The 11,368-nt window shown below is 45.1% G+C and overlaps 2 protein-coding genes across 2 annotated transcripts; both read right to left on the reverse strand.

The window, feature by feature from the left end:
• Positions 1-1,623: 1,623 nt before the first annotated feature.
• On the reverse strand, positions 1,624-7,669 carry pgap6 (post-glycosylphosphatidylinositol attachment to proteins 6). The gene is made up of 13 exons (XM_070845115.1): positions 7,513-7,669; positions 6,944-7,127; positions 6,583-6,784; positions 5,977-6,104; positions 5,617-5,882; positions 5,155-5,501; positions 4,952-5,048; positions 4,312-4,426; positions 4,003-4,145; positions 3,662-3,840; positions 3,214-3,360; positions 2,983-3,099; positions 1,624-2,837 (listed from the first exon to the last, which is right to left on the reverse strand). The coding sequence occupies exons 1-13, from the start codon at positions 7,574-7,576 to the stop codon at positions 2,520-2,522; spliced, it is 2,307 nt and encodes a 768-aa protein (XP_070701216.1). The 5' UTR covers positions 7,577-7,669; the 3' UTR covers positions 1,624-2,519.
• Positions 7,670-8,738: 1,069 nt separating this feature from the next.
• Positions 8,739-10,709, reverse strand: LOC139213732 (leucine rich adaptor protein 1-like). The gene is made up of 3 exons (XM_070844330.1): positions 10,491-10,709; positions 9,814-9,998; positions 8,739-9,270 (listed from the first exon to the last, which is right to left on the reverse strand). The coding sequence occupies exons 1-3, from the start codon at positions 10,701-10,703 to the stop codon at positions 8,739-8,741; spliced, it is 930 nt and encodes a 309-aa protein (XP_070700431.1). The 5' UTR covers positions 10,704-10,709.
• Between the last annotated feature and the right edge of the window lie 659 nt (positions 10,710-11,368).

The following is an 11,368-nucleotide window of genomic DNA, read 5'->3' on the forward strand; positions in this document are numbered from 1 at the left end:
AATTGAACTTTGTGTGGATTAAATCTTTATATTCATCCCTTCAATGCTGAAGCCCATGTTGGGAGTCACTGCTGTAAACACAACATACACTGACAAGGTTCCCTTTTAGCTGATAATTCACTTTAACTCTCCACTGATTTTACATGTCACACGACAGAAAACCTGAATTATAAACAACAAAGAAGCTTGACTCATTGTAGGGACTTAAATTCAGGATATGTCAGACTTTGCAGCTTGGATTTTGTCCATCAGAGGAACAATGAGCAGTTAGGCCTGCCGTTATGAACTGTTGCTCTGATCTGTGTCAGCTTAGCAGGAGCCCATCAAATTTACTAATGGAGGTGAGCTATATATGGGCACACAAGTGAGATGTGTATTTCAACACTCCAAACAAGCACTTTCCACATCTCTGAGGATTATTATAATCCGCTTCCCTTCCTCCATCGTCTCCTGGTGTGTGTGTGTGAGTGTGTGTGTGTGTGTGTGTGTGCGCCTGAGGGAAGAAAAATGGTACAAGTCCACATAAAAAGCACTAAAAACAGGAAACATTCTCTTATACAACAGATTTATTTTTGGTAGGCATAATGCTGTTTGGATTTTTTTTAAATGGATTGAAAACTAGCTGTCCAGTACAAGGAAGTAAAATCATGTTTCACATTGAACGTTACATTTCTCCATCCTTATACGGCATGAGAGCTACAGTATGTCGGAGTGAAGGTATGTCTTTTCGTACTTAAATGTGACAACACTCTCTCTCGCTCTCACACACACACACACACACACACACACATAAATTTCAGCAATTAAAGGAAAGCTGTGCAAGCGTAATGACATAAATGTTCAATTTGAACCAGTGCAAAATCACAATGAGAAAGAAAACAAAAAAACATCACAGTATGGGACACTTAGGAACAGACGCCACGTAAACATTAAAGAAAGTATGGAGACGCTCAGGTGCAAGACACAAAACACACACATTCACACACACAGACTCATACGGGAGGATACAGATAAGAGGAGGCACTGGACACAGAAATCTGAATATACATTCATGAAGTGCCGATTCATACACATGTGGGCTATGTACATTACATAGTAGCATTAGCTTTTTAATCATGAAAGTGCATCAGAGTGAAAAAAAAAAAAAGTAATAAAGGTTTTGGATGAGAACACAGACAAGTGGACAGGCAAGACTGGAAAAGACACTGAGTCCATGTGAATTAGTCCATGAACAGAAGAAGATGTGGACACGACTGAATTACAGCCGACTACTGGCTGAGAAACATGGAGTGAAGCTAAGAAGCTGAAGTTATGTTATGGGAAGACATTAGGAGCAGTTTCTTTAAATCATTTCTATTAGATGTTTAGCATAACTGGTTCTTTTTGTGCTCTAAAAGCTAATTTGCTGTGCTGATGAAGGCCATGTTATATGGTTGAAAGTCCCAGAAACAAAGCTAGAAAGTGGACTTCAGTCTAACTAATTTAATGTTTGTTCGAGCTACCCGGAAGTTAATCACATAATCACAGTTAAGCGCATCTGGAACGGATCGAGAGGTTGAAACAGTTTTCTAAATCGGAGATGGAAATGAAATACAAGCAGGTCCAGAAATGAGACTCAATGAGAAGCTGAATATAAAGATTTAAAAGAGTTCAACAAAGTGCTATTCCTTATAAATATTTCAAACATTAATTTCCTACTCTAGTAAAATATGTACATACACAATATGTACAGGCTCCTGATCATGAGGTCAAAGGTCAGGTGGTGTGCTACCTGAAGGTTTCAAAATTCACACCTACGCTGGTGCAACGGACCACCTTGGAGGTTTCAGCAGGTTTGATTTGGGTTAATGGGGTATGTGTGTGTGTGTGTGTGTGTGTGTGTGTGTGCTAATATTTCAGGATGTCTGCAAGCTATATTTTTATGATCTTTTTTTATTCAAATCCAGTAGAAACCGCTTATAGTGATCATGGTTACAATGCAAATATGGATCAAAAAGCTTGTAATGATCAAGCAGTCTGCTTTCAGTGTTCATCTGGGTCCTTTCTTATATGACAACATGTGGACAAACATTTTAAACCTCCTGGAATTGTTTACTTTACTTTCCATGGCATTAAGTTCTGGGTTCAGATGATTCTGTAGTTATTTTCTGAACCCAGAAAGCACCTGTGGTTGAAGCCACTCTGGTCACATAATACGTAGCAAAGCATTTATTTTATATTCATGTGCTAAATACACCAATGGCAATCTGTATGAGAAATAAAGACAAAGACAGAAATCCTTAACCCAGACAGACGTGATCACTATGTGCGGTTTCCACTGTATCATAAGAGTTTCAAACCTTCGGTGAATGTGAACGTGAGAAGGGCCGACCCACGAGAATATGGGTCTCAATAAAAAGATACTAGAAGATTTTGTCAACACAAGCAGACACCCTGCGTTTCTGTCGTTCATCCTTATGTGAATGTTTTGTAGTGCTGTTGAACAATCAATGTCAGTCCCTTCAGCGTCTCTGTTCCTCCTATGTGACAGTGTAGAGCTCGTCCTTGCTGCTCTGACAGAGTGTGTACCCACAGACCCGCGGTCTCCAGCTCCAGCTCCAGCCCCTGCTCCAGCCTAACGCCTCCCGGTCCTTTTCCCTCGGTGGCAGCAGGAAGACCACGCAGCTGGCCACCAGGATGTGCCACAGCGAGTGTGTGTAGTAGTAGTTGTCCTCCGTCTCCGCAAAAATGTACAGACATACCCCGATCAGGGCGCAGACTGCCCCGGGGATCAGGTAGAGGACCCAGCGCTGCCAAGAAGGTGGGTAACAATGTCGTCGCCGCACCCCTCGGTACACCTGCACACAAGAGAAAAGAAGGAGACCGGACCAGTCAGTGTTCGTGTGCTGTGGCTTTAGGGGGATTGTTTCAGTTGAATCTTGCTACAGACCTGCCTTTAATGGTTTTGAAATGAAATGAACAAGGCGCTTGTGAATATCTTACCCACGCAGCGACCATGATCAGTATGGCACACAGGACGGGCCCCAGCAGGTTCCACAGACCCTTGCGGTCCAGCTGCATTGACATGGCAATCAGCAGAGCCCCGAGCATGAACAGAGTCTGCAGCACACACACACACACACACGATTAAGAGGAAAACACAGAATGTCATATAATGCTCAGAAAAGTTTGATAATAGTACTGTAGAGAAATGGGCGACAGCCGGCGTCTTACATATTTGAATGTGTCTCTTATGCGAGCCATGCACAGGATGGTGACCCAGATAGAGCAGACTGACCCCAGGAAGTCACAGTATTGTAGGGTATCGTAGTCCATTATACACAGTACAGCCACACCTGGCTGGTCACATGCATGGTAGAACTACAGGAAGAACGGGAACACGGAGAAAGAAGAATCACTGTTGATGCTCAAAAACTGTGCAGCCTTTCAGTTACACTGTTACAGTTGCAGGTAATACATGCACATAGATGATTTTTTTTTCCATCCCTGTATCACATCAATATGCCGTTTGTTACATTGAATTAGGTCATAAAATATTTGTACAATTTGAGCCTGGCTTTTAGTTTTATCATCATTTTATTCATTAGAAAATGTGATGACAGTGGCAAACCCTTGCTGGGCTATAGCTCCACATGTTTGCTCGAGTGTATGTGTGTGTTACCGTGGAGAAGAACATGGTGAAGAGGTAGACGGAGGCCTCGGTGATGTAGCAGCGTTTGATGGCCACAACGATGGCCGGCAGGAAGGACAGGTTACTGAGCGTGAGCAGCAGAGTTGCGGTCAACTGGCGACGGTGCGACTGAGCCGTTGTATCATCAGTGCAGCCCCAACCCCTCCAGCCTGCACACACACACACACACACCATCCCAAATAAATATCAATAGGCTACAGCAAGGGGATATTATTTTTAGTGTAAGTGAAGACTTTAATGAAAGCAACATATATTTATGTGTGTGTGTGTGTGTGTGTGTGTGTGTGTGTGTGTGTGTGTGTGTGTCGTACCAGCCTTGCAGACACAGGCACCGTACAGGTAGCTGTAGGATCTCAGCAGCCTACATTCGCCGTATGTCCCACAGTCCTCCACACAGGCACTGATAAACACCTCTGGGACCACAGACACCAGCGATGTATTGCCACAGTCACTGCTGCAAGAGGAACACATTTATATGTTAGACAACGCAGAAAACAATGAACTAGACTGAGATATTACATTAGACAAAACTACAGACGGGTACTTTAAATGTAGATCTCCAACTATAAACAACAAGTACAAATGTGTAACAGGGTAGTGTTACAGAAGAGAGTTCCTACCTGTTGCAAGTGAGCTGCAGGGTGAGGTACCATGTTGTTGGCGGAGGGAACGGGAGCCTGACGACAGCTTTAGGAACACTGGCGTTCACGTGAACACCATAACCTCCATATAAAGCTGCAGACACACACGTGGACATCAGTAAAATCAGGTGAATTCTAATAGAGATCAATGTGCATCTGATGCAGGACATGAACCTAGTGCCTAATTTTCTTTATACATCAATTATTGTGCCACTGTTTATGTTTGGGGTCTAAAGATTTCATACTGAGAGACTGAACCTGATGGCATTACCATGGATACACACACGATTCGGCGGCTCATAATGACCGAACACAGCAATCATTTAGTCAAATAATTAACAAAATCAAATCAAAGCTTTAGGTTAAAATGCAAAGTTGGAGAAAGTAATGTCACTATGTTTATACAGACAGGTGCGCATCTATTTATCAATATTATATACGCTAAGATTAGGGGCGGGATTAAGGAAACCCACTCGTGCAAGAATGCTATCCCAGCATGCACTTGGCAGAAGGCAGGGAAACATCTTCGAAAAGGCTGCCGGGCTTATTCAATAAACCTGAACTAGAGTGTCATACCAGTTGTTATAGGCATCATCACTTAACCAGGTGTGTGTGCTACCTGTGCGACAGGGCTGAGAGTGGTTGAGTTCGAGGACTGGAGCCCAGGGAGAGAGACAGGCCACCACGCTGCTGCTGTTCCCCAGGGTTACATTAGTCTACACACACACACACACACGTTGGAACAAAACAAGTAAATGTAACAGGCTTTATCAGAATACTCTGTGTGTGTGTGTGTGTGTGTGGTTATTCAGTAGTACTTACAGTGTTCAGTGTCAGCTGTAGGTTGAGGGTACCACCAGTGGCGTGTGTGTGCAGGGGGTAGGTGAGCAGCGTGGGGTGTGTGTCTGTAACGCTGACGTTGGGTCCATTGACAGGAGTGAACCGGAGCGACAGGACATCCAGCTCCTCGTGCAGCACGGGGATGCTCCACACACACGCCGACGCCAACAACGGGTTGTGCAGCGAAGCCGATTCGTTGCCGGGGGCGACTGGCTCCGCAACCACTGAGCTGTTGCCTGCTGGTGTCGAGTTGCTATAGCTGCTGTTGCCACGGAGTTTGTTGATGTCATCATCTGCTGTGAGGCCTACACTTTTTGGCTTACATCCCACTGAGACACACACACACACACACACAGACACACACACACGGGGGGGGGTTAGAACAGAGGTTTAACATGTGAAGCGTGATGTTTAAGGTATGCGGCCGTTGGTTTCTATGCTCACCTGTGAAGTTTGAGACGATACTAAAGGTCACGGTGCGGTTGTCTTGGTTGCTCTCCAGGACAACTCGTAACCAGGTGTCCCAAGGTGGGTTAGACAGAGACGTAGAGCAGCCAATCCCTGAGCAGTTCACCGTTACTGGGCCGTGCTGCAGGGAGCTGGAGCTGAGCCTGAGGACCAGCGAGCAGTTCCCAGCGTCTGCTCCCTCCCCTGACGAACAGTCAGCCACAGAGAAAGAGACAGAAGAGGCAAACTCTGGAACATACAACCTGAGGCAGACACAAATACATTAACTTTAACTATATAGAAAGATGAAGAGGATGACACCACAGGAAATAAAAAGCGTACACAGACACTTCTTACTTAAGGCGTGCAGGTCTGTCAGGAGCTGCCGTCTGCTGGAGGAATGTGCCCTGCCGCAACATGGGTGTGTCCACTGCTCTTCTGATTGACAGCTGAGGCTGGAAGAAGTAGGAGCAGGAAGGAAAGCCCTGATAGATAAAGACAAACAAGTGCATTTGTATAAAGTGGTGCATAATTCACTTCAATTAATCCAGCAAACCGTGTCTAATACCCAATATTTCGATCAAAGCCAGCAACTGGAAAATAAGACTAGTAACACAATAAGCTGCAGCTCTGCAATATGAACTGAGGCCAAGAAAAAGAGGCAGCAGCAGAATGTGGTTCAGCTACTTTGGGTAAGAAACAATCCTCCTCCTCCTCCTCGCTCCGGTGGAACAGGTTGGGGTGAATGGGTGAATGGGAATGTTAAGTAGAGCACGATTGGCTTCTCAATGCAAAACAAAAGTCTAATCCAGACGAACACAATGGACACACACGCCACAATAACACAGTGAAATAAGTGGTGCCATTCTTCAAAACAGTCTTTGTGAAGCAATTTCAGGTAACAGGAAAGTAACGGGACCTGGAAAAACACCGTAGTCACACAGTGTGCAGCGACATACAAACCTTCTGCTCTATACGGCCGTCATCCTCAGGCAGGTGAGCAGCAACGTACCAATCACCAGGAGCAGGACTGGAGAGGTTAAAGGTTGTGGAGCTGTGTGACGTCACCGGCAGGATCAGAGACAGGCCGGGGGTCCACAGTGTTGCATTAGGAAACACCGACCCTACTGGGTTAATAACTGGGGGGGCACCCCATCGGATATGGCTGAGAAAGAGAGAGACGCAGTCATGAATTTATTGCTATTTTTTCTTTTACTATTGCTTCTTTTCACTCAGACTGCGACTTCAGTCTAAAGTCTAAAGTCTAATGAATGGCAGGAAATTGGCCAGATGTTTGCCTGATGTGGGTCTTGGCAGATCTTACATGGTGACGTTGTGCTGTCCACAGTGGAAGTTGTGGCCCTTGGTGACAGAGAAGAGCCAGCGAGCGATGGCTGTGTCCTCTGGTATGTGGAACCTCTGCAGCCTCACGTTGCCATACCAGCCATACTTTGATAGTTTCTGAGCCGGTTTGGACGAGAGCTCTGACACAAATGTCACCTGTCCATCTGCAGGGCAGAAGAGTGAACATATGGGAGAGCACAAACTGTTAGACACATTGTTAGAGCTCTCACGTGTCTGTGGTCTTCCTGGCACTAAAGTTAGACACCAAATACCAAAGAAAAACAAGCTAAGAAACTTTCTGTACTTCCTCTGCTACTTAAATATCCAATTAGCAGCATGTTCAGATATACTGTAAAGATACATGTTGTCACCTTCACACCAACATGGCTGACAAAAACATCCTCCTAACAATGTGTATGTGAGCGTGAGAGCAGTGTGAGACAGTTGCACACACTGGATTCAGATACACTAGCAAGTTAGCAGACAGTTAGCATACATGCTAATAAAAGAAAACAGCCTCCGCGTCCCTCCCGCTGAAAACACACTCACCGTCCCCTAAAGTCAAAGCTGACAGGCCGAAGAGAAGGAGACAGCGTAGAAAACCAAACTCCATGTTTCCTTTGCGGGTGTCTGCACCATTACATCGTCCTTTATCCGCCGCTAATGTCACACAGATCTACCGCCGAGGAGAAATCATCCTGCTGGCTCAACACTTCCTGATTGATATGTAAATACGTGACGTCACGAAAGCCGTCGGATGTTGCCTTCGCGGTGCATCGGAAATATTAAAGATTAAAACGCACGAACAATCGAGACGCTTCATTCAGAGATTATGTCTTTGTAAAGGTCCAATATCATTACAGTGGCAGAAACAACCACTTGTTTTTTTATTTATAACACAAAATAAAAGCCACAAACATAAATAAGTCCACAAACAACATATTTGTGTTAATTCTAATGTTAATACTGACTTCTACAAGCTTCAGAGGAACAAGGAAAGGCAACACTGGCCCATAGAAACAGCTGAAATAGCTTCATTTGAACATGTGTGTATGTGCATGTGTGTAGTAGCTGATTTATTTCACCATCACTAGTGTCTGAGGACATTTTACATTCAAACACACACTTTCTTTGAGCACATTCATGCTTTTCTGCTGTTGAGAGACAAGAAAGGGTCATGAAGGAGCACTGTTTTTGTCTTGTTTATTACCAACAGATATATTAAGCTCATCATTGCATAACAATTGAAGCAGGAAAATGGCTCCCATCTTTAGAATGTGAACGTTTTCAAGGACACTGGACAATATTTGAGCAATAAGCACAAGAAATTATTGACTGCCACTCTTGTCTAATTGACAAGCAAATGACACTCAGTGCAATCAAATGAAAAGGGAAGAAGATCCACTGATTTAAAAGAAGTTCATTAACAGTATCTCTAAAATATATAAGAGTCCCCTGTGTGCAAAACATTCACCAGAACAGGACGTTAAACATTTCTAGATATCTTTTTAAAGAGCTCCTTCATTTTTGTGATTTCCCTCATTTTTAATAAAAGTTTTTTTTTATAGATTTTTGTAGATTTTCTTAATTCCTAAAGCAGCATAACCAAAAGCAGTGACAGAGTGACAGAGCGAGTGGTGAAACAGAGACAGTGAAGCAGTGATCATTAGGCATCACTCATCATTCATTCATTCATCAAGTGCATTTTAAATCCCACTGCATTACGGGCAGTTAACTGTTCAGCTTTTAAACATGTAAATTGTGCTTGTAGAGGATCATAAAAACGTCACGTCGTCCTGTGACTCCACCCAGCACCACTGAGCATCATAGCCCAGCAAAACCGTCTCTCTGCTGGGCGAACTCTTGTCCTCTTCCGTCGTTTTGTTCTGCGAGTCTCTGAAAGTCACCTGAGTTTGCTGCTCTGACTGTTTAATGAGGGCTAAACCACCAGCATCCACTTTCACTTCTCTCCTGGGCCTGCTCGATCTGAGCAGAGCTCTCCTGATGGACTCAGCTCCGGCTTTGATACCTCGTAATGGAGCTGCATCCGAGGAGTCCTGGGTTTGTGGGGCACTGACCAGAACGCCAGCAGGACCAGATGGTGCCTGACCACGCCTGCCGTCTGCAGAATGACTGACTTCAAACTTGGAGGTGGAGGAACTAGGAGGTCTTGCTTCAGCACACTCGGGCCTCAGCATGTCATAGTAGCTCTTGTGGTCTGGATCGCCGTGCTCAGCCTGTGGGTGGTGATTTTCTGATTCCTCACCACTGATTTCAGTCAAATCCTGAGTTGGGCTCAGACTTCCTCTGTGGGAGGAATGATAGAAACACTCAGCCACTGAATCAACACCCAAAATACAGTGAGGTAAATTTACCAAACGACTTATTTTCTCTGTTTTAGGTTTAAGAGCTTGTGTGCTGAATGTACACAACTACGCCGCACGGACAGAAGTGAATCTGGCAAAATGTGGGACTCGTACACACGTGTGTACGATTGTCTTCTGGCACGTGACAGGCAAACTTCAAACATTTACTTTGTAGACATTTGCTCAAGCTCAGCTCAAGTTAGTTTTACCTTCCTGCCGGTCTGTGTTTTCACACTGCAACATGAATGTGTCATATGGTGACATTAAATGTGAGAAAAAACCTTTTTGGTTAAGTTTTTATGGTTCTGTGTCTCTCAAACACCGCTGATGATGATAAAGACTCACCTGTACTTTGGTTCAGGTTAAATCTTGATCATAGTATTATTATGTTGAGTGCACTTTTTCAAAAACATGATCTAATATTAGTTCATATAAAAACAAGAGCAAGTTTTAAATGCCTGCCAAACTAAACGCTGTGCTGTACCTGCAGGGGGACAAGGAGCACCCCTGCTCCTCCATAGTCACTAGGCTGCTCAGGCTGCCAGTCAAGCTGCTGCCACGGCTGACTAAGGCGTCCCGCTCCTCCATCAGCCAACGCATGGCCTCAATCCCCTCGTGCACGGCCACCAACTGGCGCAGGATCCTCACATCGGCGGAACGAAGGCACCTCTGCATAAAGAGTGTGTGTGTGGAGTTAAAACGTAGATAAGGGAACTGGTGTGAACACACAGCAGGTGTATGTGGAGCTGACAGAGGTGTGTGTGCAGAAAAGAGCAAAAGAAGTGAGGAGGAATGAGAATGAGAGGAGGAATCCAGCCAGAATGTGTACAATGAATGGAGGTGAATGAGACAGAAGCCAGGGAGGGGTGTGGCGGAGAGGCAGGTGACTGCGTCTGTCAGTAGGCATCAACATGAGCAGGTGAAGTGGCTCAGACAGGAACGCTGTGGTTTTGACATTTCTGCTCTTCAGAGAGAAACATGTAATGAGGACAGTGGTGGCTGAAACAAGTTGTTCAGGTTGTGGCATATTTGCAAATTTGGAAACACACACACACACACACACACACACACTCAAACAGAGACACCACAAAATAGAAAACTGTCCACTCAGTAGCCACAACATGATGCATTCAGTGCTGGGAGCACAGTGGGAATCCTCACCATCTCCTGCCTTAAGTTGCTGATTTTGTCAGAGAAGCTGTCTCTGAGGGCTGAGCCTCGGTCTCCCCGGTCCACCACATCAGACCTCCAGCCGTCCTCACAGTCCGCAGCATCCCTCATCCACACCAGGAGACTCTCCGGTGTTTTCCTGCCCACCTTGTTCTCCAGCTCTCTCAGATCTGGGAAGGAGTCGTTGAGGATTTCCTCTGCCATCCCTCCGCGCAGTAATCCCCTCCTAAAGTGTCCGTGGCTTTTACCTGGAGAAGCGCCTGTGCGTAAAGTCACCTCACCTTCCCAGCTGGGAGAAGTTAGTCAGATAAACCATAAACCTCCCACGCTTGCCGACTTAGAACAAAGTCCACGCGTTTGCTTTCCTGAACGCTCCACACTGAGCCACGACCAGGACTGACCGACCTGCCACAGAAGCGCACAGAGAGCCGTGAAAACGCTGGAAGTGCCAACGAGCTGCTGACCGCTGTCACCATTCATGCGGCAGAGCTGCTGCTGGTCTGTGGCCCAGAATGTGATGCTGGAAAGTGGAAGTGCTCTTTGTGTCGTCCTCAGACAAACAATGGTGGGAGTTTCATACCGACAGTCACATGGAGAGGCTTCAGTGACACCTGTGCGCATATTAGTCTGATCAGAGTCCGACCAGTAGTCCTGCAAGTTAAACCCATTTCATTCATTCATTCTTATTCAAAAAGTCATTCAGAGTATTGTTTAATAAAAAAATACTCCACTTATACTATTCTATCATGTCCAAAACAGAAATCCAGTCAACCTATAGTTACATTAAATGCCCCAAAGGCTTGGAGATAAGTACAGTACAGTGATGATTCACTGTGTTAATAACTAAACTTATCCCTGACTAATCTAAA

This window comes from Pempheris klunzingeri, chromosome 15 (assembly GCF_042242105.1).
Source record: "Pempheris klunzingeri isolate RE-2024b chromosome 15, fPemKlu1.hap1, whole genome shotgun sequence".
In the NCBI taxonomy this organism is placed as follows: domain Eukaryota; kingdom Metazoa; phylum Chordata; class Actinopteri; order Acropomatiformes; family Pempheridae; genus Pempheris; species Pempheris klunzingeri.

Excerpts from the sequence above, each read along its gene's own strand:
- pgap6 (XM_070845115.1), bottom strand. The coding sequence starts at position 7,576 with ATGGAGTTTGGTTTTCTACGCTGTCTCCTTCTCTTCGGCCTGTCAGCT. Across the intron at positions 6,105-6,582 it reads ACGGCCGTATAGAGCAGAAG|GGCTTTCCTTCCTGCTCCTA; the intron begins GTTTGTATGTCG and ends TTTATCTATCAG. Across the intron at positions 3,841-4,002 it reads TGCCTGTGTCTGCAAGGCTG|GCTGGAGGGGTTGGGGCTGC; the intron begins GTACGACACACA and ends GTGTGTGTGCAG.
- LOC139213732 (XM_070844330.1), bottom strand. The coding sequence starts at position 10,703 with ATGGCAGAGGAAATCCTCAACGACTCCTTCCCAGATCTGAGAGAGCTG. Across the intron at positions 9,999-10,490 it reads GCAACTTAAGGCAGGAGATG|AGGTGCCTTCGTTCCGCCGA; the intron begins GTGAGGATTCCC and ends CTCTTTATGCAG. Across the intron at positions 9,271-9,813 it reads TGCTCCTTGTCCCCCTGCAG|AGGAAGTCTGAGCCCAACTC; the intron begins GTACAGCACAGC and ends TTCCTCCCACAG.